We start from the raw sequence: 18,204 nt of genomic DNA, 5'->3' as shown, positions 1-18,204 counted from the left end.
TCGTTTCGTTGGTATATATTTGCGTCTCATTCTCGCCCTCTATTTGGGACTGGTGCATGGCTGGGAAATAAAAATCGATGTCCATTTTCTCAATCATTCCTATGTAGGCTTGCCATGCATATAGTCAAGCTTGATGCAAGATTTTAGTCATAAGCGTTATACTATGAGATCCATCGTCTACACCACACCTTTTACTGCCTCAGACTCTCTCCAATCCCAAGCAAATAATTACACCGGATCTGCTGCTTCTGTGGTACTCGCTCCATCCGGGTTTGATTAGTCCGCATAAAGATGCGCCAATATGCATTATCGCCATTGCCCCAGGTCTTCCATTCCGGACTTGAAGGGTCTCGGTGGGTGTTCGGGTCCAGAGACCGGATAAAACTCGTCCAATACCCCTGAATCACAGGGATAATACCTGCATTTGAGGTATAATAGGAGGCAGGAGGGACTCCGCTGACATAGTCAGGGCCCCAAAGTGCATTCACCTCGACCGTATGGGACGTGCCGGTGCCAGTTGCTTCAGCGTCGGGGTCCAGAACTGCATAGTGATAGTTCCAGCTGGGGACTCCCGCAGCAGCATACACAGAGGACATGTCAATGCCTGGACAAATATAGCGCAGTTCGCCATAGGCGTTGCTTGCGGGACGCCAGTAGGGACCGGCATTGGGAAATGTGCGGGTCTGGTCTTTAGTGAGATACATGCTGTTGATTTTGGACAGTTGGTATTTCGTGATGGTTGGAAATTGATTTTTGATAAATGTATCAGCCTGGGATACGCTGGATATGTTCCGAGTGACGAATATTGTGCCTTCGTTCGTGTCATCGCCAAAGATAACCGGAACCTTGATGAATTTCCCTTCATGAAATAGACTGAGTGTGTGATCTTGGACCAAATCACCGTCGACAGTCGGGCCATAGAGATACAACGGGTTCCCTGAGGCTCCTGGGAGGGGAGTCACAATATTCTCCCGCTGTAAGGCATTGACATCCAAACCACGCAAGCAGGCCAATGTGTCTTTCTTGTTGCTACATCCCGTGCGGTTCACGAGTCTGTCATAAGCAAACTGGCTCTCAGAGACATTGAGCATTGATGCAAAGCTCTGCGATTCTGCGGCTGCGGCTATAAACAGCCCGTCATCTCGTCCGCCATAGGCCGAGAGCAAGAGGGTCACAGCCGCGCCTCCCGCACTGTCACCACCGATAACAACATGCTCAGGGTCACCGCCGAACTGAACATGCTTTGTTAGAGATATGCGTATTGATGGGATTGTTGGGAGGGGTGGGGGGGGGTCTTGTAGTACCTTGCTGATGTGCTTCTGCACCCACTCGAGAGCTTTGAGCTGGTCTTTTAGACCGTTGTTAAGACTAGCGCCTTGTTCAACTTCCTTTCCAGCGAGGAAACCGTAAGGCCCCACGCGGTAATTCAGCATTACTACCACAATAGTGTTGCCAGAGGCCTCAACTAAGCCTGTTCCGTTGTAGTTGGGGTTGGAGTTCTCGGCGAAGCCTCCTCCCTGGATCCAGAAGAAGACTGGCAGCTTTTTGTGAGCTGCGACGGCCTCGGTCGGGGCAAAGACATCCACAGAGAGGCAATCTTCTGATGTGCCTTGCGGCACGCCAGCGTTTAGGGTACCAGCCACCGGGATACAGATTGGACCATACTGGGAGATGGATTAGCCCAGGACATTCCAGATATAAATCCATCAGGGGCCACATACTGTCGTTGCTTGCTGGACCCCTCCTGTCGTTGGAGGGTCTTGCGGTGCTGCAAATCGTAGGTCACCCACTGGTGTAGCCGCATAGCGCATCCCAAGCCACTGTGAGACGCCATTTGAAAGCGAGCTGCCCTGGTAACTGGTGTAGCCCAGGTCGACGACCGGGGACTGGGCCCATGCCAAAGAGAACACCAAGAAGTATTGCAGAATCGCCATGGCGGAGTCGCATAAAACTCGAGAGGGGGGCTTGGACCTCGCAAGGCATTTAAAAGACAGCCGGAGCTCAGAATAATGGCCGAACTAGGTCAAAGCCAGGAGCCTCCGCTTCAGCCCAAGCCAGTCAAAGGGAGAGGAAGGGGACGACCCCTAGAGGGGTAAAACCCGCTATAATCCATCAATAGGACAAATAGCCAAGTGCCTCCCGGTACCAAGCCGGACTAAAAGTAGCCCTCCTTGCCTACAGCCACAGGAGGTGCATCTGTATACTCGGGCAAGTCGGCCAAAACACGCGTTGTCAGTGGTCGGCGTGACCCACCGCGGCTTCCCCCGCAAAAACCTAATCTGCGCTTTCCTCGTCTTGGAAAGTTCGTCCTCTTCTCACTCCCACCATGGCGCCCAATGAGAGCGACGAGGAGGAGGAGGACTACATGTCTATGATGATCGAGGAGCCTCAACAGAAGGAGACGTTCACCCAGCGCAAACGCCGTGAACAGCGTGAGGTAGGCTTGGCCACATTCCCGCTCTCCGTTTTCGCTCTCGGCATGGCTGACCGCGGTGTCTTGCTTGCAGGCCGAACTTCGAGCCAAAGTTCCCTCCAAAGCCGAACGTGCCGCCCAAGAAGCTACTCGCCGGGATGAAGCGCTTGCAAAAAGCACTCTGGACCCCTCCAACAAGGGGTTCCAGATGATGGCCAAGCTGGGCTTTAAAGCCGGGGAGTCGCTGGGGAAACGCGACACCGCGAAGCCGACGGCCGGTGACTCGGACTCGACCCTGCGTCCGGGGACGACACACGCAGAGCCATTGAATCTCGTGTTCAAGGAAGATCGTGGGGGAATCGGATTGGACAGCGAGAAGAAACGCAAGATTCGCGAGGAGGCCGAGGAAGCGACCAAAAAGATCAAGCGCGAAGAAGGTGACTACCGGGACCGCGTGCGCGAGGAACGTGAATTAAGACGTACGGAGGCGCAGGTGCGGGCTGCACAGAAGGTCGCCGAGAGACTCGAGAACGAGGCCCTCGACCAGACCGCGAGCAATGAAGAGCAATCGACCCCTACACAGAACGCCGACGGCGTGACAGGTGGCGACGAAGACGGCGCTGACTCACAATCCCATGCGAAGCCGAGCCAGAGAAAACATATCCGACCAACCTCCCAGATCAATGTACTCTACCGCGGTATTGTCCGGGAGCGCGAGGAACGCGAACGATCAATTCAGGCCCGGCACGCCCTCCAGTCCTCCCTCCCCTCCTCTTTTTTCCCAAATCCACGGTTGCCGGGGTATGACGATGCTGATCTAGAGCGCGAGGACAAACAAGCCATTGGGGACCGGCTTGGGCCATATACTGCCGCTGTGGAACAAGAATTGGAGGAAGAGGATCCAGAGCTGGATGCTTTCAACGCTCTTGAGCCCGCAGAACGTCTACAGAAGCTAGTGTCGTACCTGCGCGACACCTACCGGTATTGTTTCTGGTGTAAATTTCGCTACGAAACTGATCTGGAATTGGAGGGCTGTCCTGGACTGACTGAGGAGGACCACGACTGATTCGAAAATGCCCTCTTGTATTGTATAACATGCATTTTGATGACCTAATCAAAATTTTGGTCGACTCGCTGCGACGTATTTGCTTTCGGAATTTCTTGATTCACGCTAGAAATTACCAATATGCAGAATTCACGCCAGGGTAATCATAGTATACACAAAGTCCTTGATATCATAAAAGGCCCATACAGACATAACTGACCACTGCTCCGTAGAGACTATACTTCAGCATCTCAGCGGTCCCGACCCAAGCGCACTGCGCCGATTGTGCAAGAAGAGAGATGAAAGAGACTAGAAAGGACAAATGAAATGGAATATAGTGCAGAGTCAGAAGAGAAAGAAGAAGAACGACAAGACGATCATCGCAATTTGTTCATCAGCTCAGCCAATGAACGATTCTCACATTTCTGCAGCAATTGATAACAATCCCCACAGATGCGCAGGCAGCAGAATACACAGCGATGCCGAATCTCACGATCAAGCTTAAGGCAGCTCATGCAGGGAAGAGGGCACCACACATTCTGTGCCACAGGCATTGAGCAGTGCTCCTGATAGCAGGCAAAGTGTATCTTATCTAAAGGCGCAGCGACGACAGAGTCCAGGTCAAGGGGCGTGAAAGGTGAAGGCTGCTCGTCTCTGGAAATAGGCTCCAGAGGCTCCAGAGGCGTTGCGGGGGGCTCAGGGGTTGGAATGAAATCTTCTAGGGGGGCCGCAGAATCACCTTCTACTGCTGCTGCTGGGCCCGGTGGAGGAGAGAGTGTGACTGGAGGAACTGTTTTTGGTGACTGTGGTGATTGGAGTGGCACTTCCGGTTGCGGTGGGGGGGCCGTGACAATGGGCGACACGGCGGGACGAACGGGCTGCGGCGCGGCAGGAGGAGCAGGAGGAGCAAGAGGAGCAAGAGGAGCAGTAGGGGCAGGAGGCTGCTGGTTTGGTTGTGCAGTAGTATGCGCATTGGCGGCCAATTCGCGCCGTGGTGGGACCTTCTTCGAGGACATCCGCGGCGGAGGAGACAGAGTCTCTTTCGGTGTGGGTGGTAGGTCCTTCTGTGGTGGAGGTGGTCGAGGAGACGGTGCAGAGGCAGCCGTACGGACTGAAGCGCGCACTGGTTGTTCGTTGGGAGCCTTGGATTCGTTCGATTTCTTGCTGGTGAAGGAGAACTGCGACCTCGAGGCGGCACTCCCGTTCTTCATCGCCGTGAGAGATGGAACACGCAGGCCTCGAGGGCGTTTCTCGGAATCGAAGATCGCCATGATCAGAAGCGTAAAGGGCCAATGGCTTGTATGTGGAATCGTACAGAATAGCGCGCGTTGTGTCCCACGGTGGGCAATAAAATGATTATCAGCGCCTCCCCCTCAGATTATGGCTGGCGACGATCTCGATGGGTCTCCGCGCAATCCCGAGTGGTTCAATACCCCGAGAATGAACGGAGTCGCCGAGCTGGAAGGAATCTGACTCGGCCGATGAGGGGATCGTAGGTAGAGGAGAAGAAATCAAATTAGAAATGTTGGCGTCAGAGCAGGGCCCGAGGGAAGAAAATTGAGATGCGTCCCCGGTGTAATCTTAGCTCGGGGAGCGCAGCCAGTTTTGATCGCAGTCCCTGAACCCACTTCCGGATCCAAAGTTCTGTAGGTCTTTTGCTCAGAAGATCGCCACGAGACTCCCCCCTCATGCCCGATGATTCATGGCAGATGCCCATCGAGTCAACCGGGAGTCAGGAATCCCACCTGGAATCCAGCCATTCTTCTCGATCCCCGGGGCTATGGGCGACAAGAATGGCCCTTGATCCTTCGGCCACGCGTGTGGGGTCCCCTCCAAGCGTCAAGACGTTTCATCTCACTCCGATGCGGTGGGGGCGATTGGATCCCTCATAAAATTGGGCTCGGAGGAACGCTAAGGCCAATAGATCGAGGCTGGTGCCGGCGCGACTTATGCATCGCAACTCATAACATCTCATGCAACCACCCCTGACCCCCGGTAGTGCCGCGCTATCTCGCCGGCATTCCGCGGGTGCGCTCTAGCGGTGATATCATTGGAGATCTTCGCCCAGCACAGACGTTGCCGTGCGCTTTCATTCTGGAAATACCAGAGCTTCGTCATTGGAGTGTTCTTTTCGTGGCCCTTTTCTACGGGAACTTGGGAGATCGGAGCAAGATCATCGTTCACATTCAATATCTTAGCTATCTGGTTCCGCGACTGGTATGTACGATCGGCGCTCCCGCGCCGCCTGCAAAGATCACAACACGTTAGCCACTTGCTGCGCCACAAAGCACCCACGCACTCAAGCACCCTTACCTCGAGATACTTCTCAATCCACGGCTTGAGCAGCGCCCATCCGAGCAGTCCGCCCGTGGCAAAGATGAAAATAAACACCACAGCTTCATCCTTCCGGGAATCGCGCTCTGGATCGCAACGTAAATTGTCAGCTCACTCACTGTTTCTTTTCCTTTGTTGGGTGCAGTATGTCCTTCAATGCTAAGAGCCATGATAACCCGTCCATGGATAGCAGCAGGTTGCACTTACGAAAGCAAGTGGTGAAGACATCCTCCTCTTTGGCCCCTTTACAAGTCGGTAACTCGTAGGTCAAGCAGAACTTGCGATTGCAGTCGTTGCAGCTCAACGCACGATATTTTTGTTCTCGCCCGGTGATGGTGTCTTCGGTTTCGCGTGGTGCCTCGGTTGGAAAGCTGTCCAAGGCGCGGTTATACAGATGAAGGACATTGTCGAGAGCGGACGACGATCTAGAACTGGCGGGGTCTAACGGGATAATGGTACTGTTTGAAAAGCATGTGCATTTGCAGAAGGAGGTCGGAGCTAAGAGGAGGGAAAGAAAAGGAATAATCGTCAGCATGATTTCACGATAGCTGCGCTGGGTTTCGATGGATCGGTAGCGCATCCTGGTATTTTCCACTCACTTGACGCAACTGCTAAGGATGAGATCGAGAACAATGCAATAAGAAACAGGATAAAACGAGTCCTGCTGTTCAAGTAGCACCTGGCGTCATACATGATGGCACCGTTGGTGAATATGAGCTTCGCCTGCTTGGATGACGAAGTTATCGCCATTATCGGACGGTCACGTGGAGATATCCACTTTCTGCCATATAGCAAGCACCTCCCAGTCCGCCGGATATATGAAATGCGTATGAAAAGACGACAGCACTTTTGGGTATGCATTATGCTCTATTTAAGTATTGTCCCAAAGACAGCTCTATGCAAACATCATCAAAGACATGGTCATCTTCATGACTTGCCCTTTATGCCCTTCCTCCGGTTCTCTCTCTGTCGCTGTTCCTTGGCTGCATCACGCCTCCTCTTCTTCCAAGCGCGGTTGTTGTCGCCACGGTTCTCCCAGAACCATTTAGCAAAGTCAGTTTCCTTTTTCTCAGTAGCATCTTCTTCTCCACGATACTTAGAAACTGGTGTATCAATAGATAATTCATCATCGTCCATATCATCAGTCTCGGTCCACTTCATGTGGCGAGCAGAGATAGATGTATCAGGAGTAGGGGCTGCACTTCGAAGACCACGATCGTGGAGGTCCTTTTTAGTGAAAGGAGTGAAAGGGGTTTGCGGTCCCGCAACTTGGGGCTCATCTTCGGACTCGAGGTCATCGTTATTGCCAAAGAAGCTGAACCCAGCATTGGGCTCTGGTATAGGCTGATCTTCAGAGGCTGCCGGGGCAGCTCGTTTAAAGAGTGCTTCCAAAGGATGAACCTCTTTGGAGGGTTGTCCATCCGCCCCTTGCTGAGGCTCACTAGCCGCCTCCGGTTCTGATCCATCCGGAGCGTTCGTGGTAGCATTGACGTTTTTCGCGATTGCTTCGGCAGGAGTCTGTACAGCTGACGCCTTTTCCTTGGCAGAAGAGGTAGAGGATTCAGAGGAGTCGCTGGCTTCGCTCTCAGAGTCTGAGCTCGCATCAGAGGAGCCACTAGATGAGGTCCAATCTTCTGATTCGCTTAAGGACTCTGGGTCTTCTTTTGTTTCCTTTGGTTGTGATTTATGGCCGTTCGGGCGCTTCTCTTTGGCCCCTGGAACTTGGCCAGGCCGATAGTCTTTCTTTCGTGTTTTTTCAGCGGCAGGCTCCTTCAAATTTCCAGCAGGATCCACCCAGCCTTTCCCTTCCTCGAATGTGGCTGTCTGCGCGGCAGTCTCGCCCGTCGACCGTAGAAAGCTCGGGTGGGTGAATGTTTTGGCAAACTCATGGACAACAGACTCCGATGATTTCTTCCTTTTCTTGGCCTTCTTGTCATCAGACACACTTTCGGATGCCCTGTTGGGTGGGATTGTTGTTCGAAAGAGACACTCGGGCTTCTCGGTGTATTTGGACTTCGGCTGGGGCTTATCATTCTTGTCGCCCTTGCTCTGCTTCTCGGACTTCCGTCTTTCTTTTCTGGCATTGGCCGGCTCCGTCCAGCCCCTCTTCACTTTCCGGTCGGCGGGCATTTCGTAGCCATCCAGTGTTCCATCCACTGATTTTCGCTTCTTTGACTTCTTTCCATCTGTGATTGTATCGGGTTCGACGTCTTGGCTTCCTTGTCGCTTGTGTGGACGAGCTGCCTCAATCTTAAATTTCTTGCCCTTAAGGATGGAGCCATGCAGCTTCTTCTTGATTTTCTCCGCCTCCATGATCGGCAAAGTGATGTATCCGTAGCTGTTCTCGGGAAAGGTTGGAATGGTGTGGAACGAAATATCCGTCGCCAAGGGCCGGATTGAGGGCGGTAAAACGGATGGGAGGAGATCAGAGGTAAGGGGAGTGATATGGAGTCTGGTCGTGGCTTCGGTCATTGCATGGAGGCCCCAACTGACCGGGCGAGTCTGATACAGCGCATATCCAGAAACTTTTTTTTTTGTTCTCCGCAAAATGAAGCAGTTGGTTGGGTGCCACCGCCTTCCCTTTATAGCGGGAGCCACCGCAAACAAGCAAAAGCAAAGCCGAGAGAATCATAATACAAAATACAGTAACTAAGTACATTCGAATCCATGAATGAACTGTATGGCAGGAAATTAGCACTGCGCTTGAATGGTACGAAAGTAGTATAGAATGGCGGATATCTATACAGTCAAATGTTCCGGAGTGTATCTGAAGGGGTGGTTTCAGCCTCAATCCCCCGTACGTGCTATAGAAATGCTGCCACCAGTACATATAGCTATCAAGCCGAGAGTCTTGGAAGTAGACATGGAATTATTTAAAAGGCATGCGTATCGCTCGGCACAGAAGTGCTAGCCCTGGTAGATGCGCTTGTAGTGGCTTGTGTAATATGAAGAAAAGTCAGAGTCTAACCAAAGACCTTTAATCGAGCATAACTACCTCATTTGATGGCAATAGGTCGCATTGTCCAGGATGCCTCACGAGCCCCGATCCCAGATGTACAGATGATAGATGTTAGTGTAGAGCATCTCGACCTCGGGCACCCGAGAGGGGCTGATGTAATCGAGCCATGAGGCAGGTGATGATCGGGACGAGACACCGTGGCACACGACATAACTAATCACAGCCTAGACCTTGGGCCGCAAAGGGGCAGTGCCAGCTTCATAGCTTGTAGTACGCCGTCGGCTGCGATGGGCATTCTGGCAAGAACGAGGGAGAACGAGACCTGGCCATCCGCCACATCCGATGTTGCTCGCAAACCCGCAGATCCGTTCCCACTCGACTATTAGTTCCTCCCTCCCCACTGGGGTTCATTCCATCACTTCCACATCCCCCAGTTACGCCCAGAATCACTAAAGTGATCTCCCCTCCCCGCTCCCTTTTTCCTCTTCTTCAAGTTCTATCTCTCTCCCCTCTCCGATGGGTTCCTAGCTTTAGCCTTATCCCCGTGCTTGAGCTTGTCCCATCTCCCCCTTGGGGGCCCTTTCTCCACTCGGAGTTACGCCGCTTAGCCTGACGTCGACACTCCTTCTACCCCCTCTCCATCACCTTCACCCGTCACCATGGGTAACTCCCAGACCAAAGAGTCCCGAGCGACTGCGCCTAGGCGCCGAAGTCAGCAATGGTCTCCGGGTGCTTCAGATGCTCCGGGGCGATCGCTATATCAAGGTTCTCGGTCGGGCAGAAGCAGCCGGCCAGATCTGTCCATCCTCGGTATCGGCAGCAGTCATGATCGTGATGTGGCCACACTTGAGTACCGACGCGAAACAAAACAGGAACGAGAGGCACGCCGCCTGGAGAAAGAGCGCGCCGCCCGTGTTAAGGAGCGAGAGCGCAGTATGAAGGAGGAGCATGTCGATGGGGGGTATGTAGTGACACAGGGCGTTTACGTGGGGACAGAGGACTTCAATAAGGCTGTCGTGCGCCAACTAATGGTGAGTCTTGCTAACTCGGACACGACTGAGATAGGAATACTGACAGGCCCTGGCCAGATTGAGCGCCGGTTAGCCCCATTCTGGAGAGGGCTGAATGACTTCTCGGATTCATGGGCAGAGCACCAGTTGATGGCGGCAGCCCGAGGCATTCCCATCCCCCCACCCGACGAGATTCCACCGGAGTTGGAGTATACGCTACCGAAGGTGCCTTATACAAAGTCTTCCACGGATGCGAGCAATATTCAAAATCTCACGGTACCCATCACGTCCCGCTCTCAGTCCTACAATTCAGACGTATCACAAAACTCGAACCCCGCACAGTCATTGCCGTCAACAGCATCCCCCATTGCACCTGGTACCTCGACTTCACCACTCTTCCGAACACGAGCAAAGACACTGGCCGCCCTGACCACATCCTCCAAACATAGCTCACAGACAGATCTGACTCCACGGGAGCTGAGGCTACCCAAGGACCCATTTGTAAACGGACAACCGATCGAGGTCTATCTCTACAAGGATGCGACTGAATGTCCCATCTGTTTCCTGTACTACCCTCCCTATTTGAACCGCACGCGATGCTGTGATCAGCCCATTTGCTCTGAGTGCTTTGTGCAAATCAAGCGCCCGGATCCGCATCCTTCGGAGCACGGGGAACCTGATCCCAATGCTCCCGCTCAACCCGAGGGCGAGCGGGCCGAATCGGCAGAGGCCCAGCTCATTTCCGAACCCTCTGCATGTCCTTTCTGCGTTCAACCTGAATTTGGGGTCACGTATGCTCCTCCTCCCTTCCGCCGAGGATTGACGTATGCGGCAGATCCCAGTGTCCGTCCCTCCCCCAATATAACCTCGCCTGTGTCTTCCACCTCCTCTCTGTCCTCCGCAAATGTTGCTCCTATTCCGGGTCGGCGCCGCGCGACCTCGTTATCTGCCAACGATCCTGCCGTGGTCACCACCGACAAGGTCCGTCCAGATTGGGCTCAGAAATTAGCCAACGCCCGAGCTCATGCCGCACGTCGATCTGCCGCTGCCACTGCCCTTCATGCTGCGGCTTACCTGATGAACTCCGGGACATCGAGTGATTCCCGCGGCTTAGGTCTGGGGCGCCGAGGACTACGGAGAGGTACGCAAGGAGATTCCGGCCGGACCGGCTCTCCCGCACTCAATGCACTAGCTTTTTTGACGGAGCGACCTGATCGAACGCCAGTTCGTGTAACCGGACCGGATACTGATTCCGCTGAAGAAGGACCGGGCAATATCGCACCCCCTCGGGATAGCTCGAGGCGCAGTCGGATTGACGACCTAGAGGAGATGATGATGATGGAAGCTATTCGCCTCAGTTTGGCCAGCGAAGAGGAGCGTCGAAGGAGAGAGGAGAAGGAGGTGAAGAAGGAAGCTAAGAAGCGGGAGAAGGAGGCCAAGAAGGCCGATAAAGTGGCTCGCAAGACCGGCTTATACAATAACAATGCCAGCACGTCCGTCTTGGATGTTCCAGGTGCCGATTTCTCCCTGGCCAAGGTTGCCAGCAGCCCGTCCGCTATCGGTGATGAAGCCGCCACGTCTGGTGTGGGCAAAGGCAAAGGTGTCGATCGCGCAACCCCCTCAGCTGCCTTGGAACCAGGCCTTGCCGCTTCGTCGAACGGCACGAGCGCATTAGACCCACCCCCGGTGGCTGCCATCGAGCAACCTGCATCTACTGAGCCCTCGAGACCCTCCCACCTGCGAAACATGTCGAGTGCGTCCTCGTCCTTTTCGTCGGTCATGGAAAATACACCGGACGAGCGAACAGGCAGTCATGTCGCTGCCGATGGGAGCAACACTTCTCTTGAACCAATGTTCAACTTCCGCAGTTTAGCGGCCGTCATCGGCGACGAAGAAAAAGGCAACGAGTCCGAGCACGTTGAAGATGCACAACCTCATGCTGAAGGCTCGTCAAGCGCTACTCCTTCGGTCAATCAGCCAACGGATGTTGCAAAGCCAGATCCGACACCCGTTGAAGACGCGCCGGTGGATGTTCAGAGTAGCGCAACTGGCGGTGTGCTGCCAAAGGAACTAGAGACGCGCTCAGTTGAGATCACACCTCCGGCAACCAACCCGGAGACAACGTTGTGAGGCGCTTCGTTCGTTTTATCTATGTTTCTTTCCTCTGCTTTCCTTTGTTTTTACTCTAGTACCTGTCAACAATCCGGGCAGCATGATTAGCCGGCGCAGTTGGGGATCTCTTTTTTCTGGGTCTGGGAAGTGGATCAATATTGCATTTCGCTCTTTCGCTCTCTTTGTCCCCGAATTCGTGTCTTGTTATGGCCGGCTGTCTTCCATCCATAGCATCCGTTTCTTGATCTCATAGACAAATCGAATCGTTTTACTTCAAGTCTTCCATGAGTGATAGATACTCGATTGAATATGCGTTCCACAATAGGTCTCATATATACTGATTTCCACGCATGTGCGATGCAGGTTTAAGTTGCGGGGGCTGCATCCTTAAGACAGCGAAATGTCATTGGGCGAGGGCGGATTAAGAAACAGACCGGCGCTCAGAGTGGGGCTTTGGGTCTATTGGAGAGTTTGGCCTACGGGCGCGACTCTCGAGGTTTAACTGTGACATTTGAAACATCGCATAGGTTCTAAATCCTAATTCGCTACATTTGATAATTCTATTATGCTTGAAAAGCAGCACCCAGGCCGAGGCCGACCCCAAATTACGCCACCCGAAGACTTTTTTTGCCCTGGTTGGCGCTGCCCTTCGCAAGAACTGAACAAGGAGACAAATGACACATGGATGCGACATGGGGGAAGATGAAGCCTGCTATATACAATACACGTAACAGTGGGTTGATGATAATAGTAAACGCATAAAAATGTTCCAATCGAATTGACAACGACACACTGTAAGCGGTGCCTGCATTCTTTCGAACGCAGAAGGATTTCCCGTTAGAGCGGCCGCTCCCGGGACCCAAGAGGCGTTCCAAGGTTCCAGCTGATGTGCAGACTCTTTCCTCTTGCCGAGCCCCAACCTTCCTTCATTTTCCCACTTTTCCCTTCCCCAATTCAAACCCTCTGTTCCCTACGCCTCGCTCTGAGTCTCGCCCGGAACAGTACAAGGAGTGAAGGTATTGACGCCCAGGCTTTCATCTCCGCCCTCGAGTAAGATACGAGAGCTCAGCGCTAGGACAGCGGAGAAGGTTACAAGAAAACTCGACTTGGTGGGGGGCGGATAGTCGTAAGATCTTGGATACTTCTCAGGAACGATGGTTTTAACACCGCAGGCAAGATCGCTCTCGTCGTCCAACGACACCTTTCCGACCACGCAGCTGTTCCTCTTAGGTGTGTAAACTGCATTGCTTCGTCCGAGTCAATAACTGGCCTGGCTAACCTCATATCCTATATCAGCAATATGTCGCGTGGCCGAGCCGATCGCCTTGACCTCCATATTTCCATACTCATGGGTGATGGCCAAAGACTTTCATATGGCTAGTGGCAGCAATGCCTCGCTTTACGCTGGAATTTTGATCTCGGCTTTCTCCCTCGCCGAAGCCCTCACCGGGATGTTCTGGGGCAGTCTCTCAGACCGTCTGGGTCGAAAGCCCATTCTTCTTTCCGGATGTTTTGGTACCATGATCTCCCTACTTCTTGTGGGACTCGCTCCGAATTTCTGGATTGCCCTGCTGGGCCGAGCCTTGGGTGGTGCACTAAACGGAAATATTGGGGTCATTCAAACTATGGTGGGTGAATTGGTCAAGCGACCCGAACATGAGCGTAAGTTTTTCCGAGTGCCACCTACGAAATTCAGGCTGACGAGACGACGATCATAGCCCGGGCATATGCAGTCATGCCTTTCGTCTGGTCAATTGGGACCATTATCGGACCAGGTAAGCATTAACGCCGCCCTCTTTTCTACGCTACGTAGATCCTAGGTCCGGTACTAAACTGCCACAGCCATTGGAGGCCTACTTGCGAGGCCTTCAGAAGGCTTTCCTACTCTGTTTCCCCCAAGTGGGCTCTTCGGGCGTTTTCCCTATCTGTTGCCCAACCTTGTTTGTTCTGTACTGCTTCTGTTGAGTATCATTGGAAGCTGGTTATTTCTACAGGAGACCCATCCAGATTTGCAACCTAGCAATAGCTGCGAATACTGGGAACATACACCGGAACAACCTCTTCTGGTCACATCGGGAACAACTGCCAATGCAGGAGTTGACCTCCGAGCGGAGTCATATGGGACCTTCAATCAAGTCCACCTTTATGAAGATGAGGGTTGGAATGTGCAGGCTGACGGGCTCTCTTCCTTAAAGAAGAAGCCATTGAAGCTCCGCGCTTTCACCTGGCGAGTTACAACGCTCATTGTCGCGCTGGCGATTTTTACATACCATTCGATGACTTACGATCATCTTTTGCCCATCTTCCTGCAAGATGAGAATACACATAGCCTCATGGCCAGCCATCACACTTCCCCTTTGGATATTCCAGGAGGTGTGGGTCTCTCGACTCGGTCTGTTGGTGTGATCATGTCAACCGATGGTATCATCGCTCTCGTGATTCAAAGTCTCATCTTCCCAGCGTTGGCTCAATGGCTAGGCATATGGCGACTATTTGTCCTAGTGACTGTGCTTCACCCCATCGCCTACTTCATGGTTCCATTCCTGGTGTTTTTACCGCAGCACCTCCTGTTAGTTGGCATATACACGTGCCTAGTCGTTCGCAATATTCTCTCCATCATCGACTACCCCGTGCTCTTGATTCTCATCAAGCAGGCAAGCCCTTCAGATTCAGTGATGGGTAAGATCAATGGTCTTGCAGCTTCTGCTGGGGCTGCTTCTCGCACCATCGCGCCTCCCATTGCCGGGTTTCTATACAGCACGGGTGCAGAAATTGGCTGCACTGCCCTGGCGTGGTGGGGAAGCAGTTTCGTCGCCTTACTGGGAGTGTTGCAACTCTGGTTTATTCATGACAAAAAGAATATGTCAGTTACTTTACAATCTGGCGCTTCTTGTCAGCACGATTCAGTACCCTGCCAGCCGCCCAGAAAGGCAGTTCATATTATTGTGACTGATGTAGATGGTGAGGTGTATCCTGTCGACACCGATGAATCATCCTCGTCACCATAAGGGAGAATGTTGAAGTCAAACCTACTAGCACCTGTACATCTGCCATATTCAGCTGGTCATTGTGGTCGAGACTCAATTCCTATTTCGTTTTCTGGCTGCTCTTAGCGAAGGCGATTGGTTTCTTAGCGACTGCACTCCTGTATCATAACTAGCGTGAATTTGACAGCATAGAACGAGCTTCTATTTTCTTTTGTATGATCATATCTACTCTCAACATGAATTGTGTTCATCTGAGATGCTTAGCTGCTTAGCAACATCTGAGCTGAATAGTTTTCAGTTCGCAGGCCCTGGATCGCGGCCTCCATTCCCAAAACGGTTTAGCTCTGTTTACCCAGCAACGCAACAACACCCACGTTCGAGCCAAAACACGAGTCGAAGCCGTCACACTTCCCTTGAACACCGAAAGGGTTCTCTTCCTTTCATACACCACACACCCGCTTGTCACCATGTCGAATCCCCTCTCTCCACTGTCTTCTTCCTACCAGAACGCGCGAGCAAGATCCCCCAAGACTGCCTCGTCGCCCTTTCTCACCAAAACACTCGAAGAACCTTCAGCGCCGGAGCATTCGATCCCGTCCAGTCCTCTAAAGAAACCGTGGACAGCAACCAAAGTGCAGAACCCGGATATCTTCAATACAGATGAAAATTGTTTTCCTAATGAGCATGATGAGAACAACGGCACCGACGACAACAATGGACTTGAAGAAGCTGTTAGCTCCCCCTTCCGGTACGAAGGGCATGAAGAAACGGTGGACTTCCAGAAGCTTCAATATTATCAACAAGAAACCCCAACGTCGCGTCACGAGTTTCCCATTGAGGAACATGAAGAGCCAATGAGTTCACCATTCCGACCCGAGGGCAGAGACGAGACGGTCGATTTCCAGAAACTACGCGAGGTACAACCGTTGTCTCCTAGTTTTACTAATCGTCTTGCGCTGGAGAATACGGGCAGCTCTCCGTTCCGTCCAGAAGGGAGGGATGATACGGTCGATTTTGAAAAGTTTCACGAGATGCACCCCGAGTCACCTGCATTTGACGAGCAACCCATGCGGCCAGAAAGCTCTCCTTTGCGACAGGGCCAACTGGGGGAAATAAATGAACTCCAAGACTTGCGTGGCGTTCAACGCGACTCCATTGAGACTACAAAGCAATCTCCAGCTGGCGCTCGCAGCTCTCCATTTAAACCAAATGCAGAGGATGATATGCTTAATATGCAAAAATCACGTTCAGTCCCACGAGCATCCCTTGGTCTGGATCAGCGCCGGGAGAGTGTTGCCACACCGCGGAAACGCTCATACGATCAAACACCACAAGACCATGGGGATAATGCCGAGATGAACGAACGATGCAAAAAGGGAATGACCACCAGAGCTGAAGGGCCTGAGATCCACGTCGATATCGAGGAGGAATCCAGTGTTATTCACAACCGGAGCTTGGACTCAACTGCCAGTACTACTCACGACCGATCGACCATCGCAAATAGTATGATGGAAGACAAGCGCAATGAGGGCATGAGTACAGTCCTTCATGATGACGACGATGGCCTGACGAACAAAGAGAATCTCGAAAACCAAGAGAATGCTGACGATGATGCTATGCTGGGTGGAGAAGACCATGATCCTATGGATGACACGGGATTCAGTAACTTTTCCGTGTTGCCGGACATGACTTCCTTTGCAAGATTGCGAGCTGAGTCGCCGCTGAAATCCATGCGAAGTAGCGTTGCACCTAGTCCAGCGCCTTCACACCGACGCAGCAGCGTCAATCCAGCAACACCTAGTACGGCACGCAGATCGTACAGGCACAGTGCGTTGCTAGATGTCGATTCGCCCATTGGATCGCCGACACCAAGGCGCAGAGGCTCTCGGGATATTGGCAACCCAAGCGAGACGCAAAACCTTCTCGACTTTACGGACCAGGTGAACTTCTTTCCCCGCCACTCCATGCAGCAAAGTGCCCTGTTCCCGCCGTCGCGACGGTCTCCAATGAGAAACCTGCGACAGTCTATCCGTTCTCCTTCAAAGTTATCGCTGTTGGATTTTGATATTCCGCCTGCCCCGACTCCCCGCTCCATCCCCACCGTCACGCCGCGGGAACTTGAGTCTCTGAAGTCCGGGTTCATGTCTGAGATCTCCTCGCTTAAGGCGACTCTCAGCGGCAAAGAGGCAGAAGTGGCCAGTCTAAAACAGGCAGTGGCAGATGCAGAGAGGCGTGTCGGGGAGGCCTTGGAAGAAGTCCGTAATGAGGCTGCCCGGAAGGACGAATTGGAGATTGAACAAGCTGAGTGGGAACGCAGAGGGAAGGATATGGAAAGAGTCTTGCAGTCTGTCCGGGATGAGTTGATGGAGGGTGAACGCGAGCGGGATCGACTGACTCGAAAGGCTGAGGAAGCCGAGAAAAGCAAGGAGCAGCTAGAGGGCAGAATTGTTGAACTCGAAACCCAATTGTCTGCTGCACGCTCTACGACCTCTGCGGGGTCTAGTAGTACCCCCGGATCTCGTCACGCTTCACAATCCGCCGAGGATACCGCCCGAGAAGTTCAAGATGCGGTGGAAAAGGTTGCTCGGGAACTTCACACCTTGTACAAGAGCAAGCACGAAACCAAGGTCGCGGCGCTGAAGAAGAGCTATGAGTCTCGCTGGGAGAAACGTGTGCGAGAGGCTGAGCACAAACTCACCACTGCTCGGGAGGAGAATGAACGTCTTCGGGGAGAACGTGACGCAGTGCAATCGGAGTCCGTGGCTGCGGCAAATGCCAGCCTGATCAGCCGGGAGAACGACGATCATGAAGCTGAGAAGCGCGTTCTAGAGGCACAGATCAAGGGCCTACAACGCGAGATGGCCGCACTCAAAGAGGACCGTGAACACCTTCATTCTGAGCTGAAATCCGAGCGTGCTGAGAAGGGTGAGCTTGTCGCTGTTGTCGATGAATGGCTAGCCATGCAACACAACCAGTCTGCTGCCCATCAGCAGGAACGCGAGATTTCTGTATCTTCTGCCGGATATGCGGACGATGAAATCCGGCAAGCCGGGGATCGTGCTGCGGAAAACCTCCGCCATAGTACCAGCCGTTCCGGATCCAGTGGCATTCGTCCTCCTGCCACAGCCGAGAAGAAGATCACTCGTTATGGAGCCACTGGTGGTCATAGTCGCGGAAACAGTGGTGGCAAGTCTGGCATTGCAGTCTTTACCCCTGGCCGAGGCGGGATCATGAGTTCGATTGAAAGAATGGGGCGTGGAGGCGCCTAGATGACTACTGGGATCACCCTTGAATTGGATTCGAACGGTTGGGCTTCCGGACCTAGCTTACTAGTTGATTTGTTT

At 53.0% G+C, this 18,204-nt stretch overlaps 8 protein-coding genes across 8 annotated transcripts; 4 read left to right on the top strand and 4 right to left on the bottom strand.

The window, feature by feature from the left end:
• Nucleotides 1-191: 191 nt before the first annotated feature.
• On the bottom strand, nt 192-1,934 carry N7459_006782 (uncharacterized protein; the record flags this gene model as incomplete). Its single annotated transcript, XM_056945950.1, has 2 exons — nt 192-1,664; nt 1,722-1,934. The coding sequence occupies 2 exons, from the start codon at nt 1,932-1,934 to the stop codon at nt 192-194; spliced, it is 1,686 nt and encodes a 561-aa protein (XP_056797949.1).
• Nucleotides 1,935-2,326: 392 nt separating this feature from the next.
• N7459_006781 (putative G-patch domain protein) lies at nt 2,327-3,479 on the top strand (the record flags this gene model as incomplete). The annotated part of the gene is made up of 2 exons (XM_056945949.1): nt 2,327-2,437; nt 2,508-3,479. 2 exons carry the CDS (start codon nt 2,327-2,329, stop codon nt 3,477-3,479), a joined length of 1,083 nt encoding a protein of 360 aa, XP_056797948.1.
• Nucleotides 3,480-3,835: 356 nt separating this feature from the next.
• On the bottom strand, nt 3,836-4,729 carry N7459_006780 (uncharacterized protein; the record flags this gene model as incomplete). The annotated part of the gene is made up of 1 exon (XM_056945948.1): nt 3,836-4,729. One exon carries the CDS (start codon nt 4,727-4,729, stop codon nt 3,836-3,838), a length of 894 nt encoding a protein of 297 aa, XP_056797947.1.
• Nucleotides 4,730-5,429: 700 nt separating this feature from the next.
• Nucleotides 5,430-6,327, bottom strand: N7459_006779 (uncharacterized protein; the record flags this gene model as incomplete). Its single annotated transcript, XM_056945947.1, has 3 exons — nt 5,430-5,703; nt 5,758-5,878; nt 6,000-6,327. The coding sequence occupies 3 exons, from the start codon at nt 6,325-6,327 to the stop codon at nt 5,430-5,432; spliced, it is 723 nt and encodes a 240-aa protein (XP_056797946.1).
• A 392-nt stretch (nt 6,328-6,719) lies between these two features.
• Nucleotides 6,720-8,264, bottom strand: N7459_006778 (uncharacterized protein; the record flags this gene model as incomplete). Its single annotated transcript, XM_056945946.1, has 1 exon — nt 6,720-8,264. The coding sequence occupies one exon, from the start codon at nt 8,262-8,264 to the stop codon at nt 6,720-6,722; it is 1,545 nt and encodes a 514-aa protein (XP_056797945.1).
• A 1,146-nt stretch (nt 8,265-9,410) lies between these two features.
• Nucleotides 9,411-11,891, top strand: sip5 (Sip5p; the record flags this gene model as incomplete). Its single annotated transcript, XM_056945945.1, has 1 exon — nt 9,411-11,891. The coding sequence occupies one exon, from the start codon at nt 9,411-9,413 to the stop codon at nt 11,889-11,891; it is 2,481 nt and encodes an 826-aa protein (XP_056797944.1).
• Nucleotides 11,892-13,246: 1,355 nt separating this feature from the next.
• Nucleotides 13,247-14,881, top strand: N7459_006776 (uncharacterized protein; the record flags this gene model as incomplete). The annotated part of the gene is made up of 3 exons (XM_056945944.1): nt 13,247-13,535; nt 13,592-13,648; nt 13,716-14,881. 3 exons carry the CDS (start codon nt 13,247-13,249, stop codon nt 14,879-14,881), a joined length of 1,512 nt encoding a protein of 503 aa, XP_056797943.1.
• A 446-nt stretch (nt 14,882-15,327) lies between these two features.
• N7459_006775 (uncharacterized protein) lies at nt 15,328-18,129 on the top strand (the record flags this gene model as incomplete). Its single annotated transcript, XM_056945943.1, has 1 exon — nt 15,328-18,129. One exon carries the CDS (start codon nt 15,328-15,330, stop codon nt 18,127-18,129), a length of 2,802 nt encoding a protein of 933 aa, XP_056797942.1.
• Nucleotides 18,130-18,204: the final 75 nt, after the last annotated feature.

The sequence above is a fragment of the Penicillium hispanicum genome (assembly GCF_028827665.1).
Source record: "Penicillium hispanicum strain IBT 35686 chromosome Unknown utg000006l_segment0_segment0, whole genome shotgun sequence".
NCBI lineage: Eukaryota > Fungi > Ascomycota > Eurotiomycetes > Eurotiales > Aspergillaceae > Penicillium > Penicillium hispanicum.
Note: the sequence above shows the minus strand (reverse complement) of the source record. Positions and strands in the feature narration are given on the sequence as shown.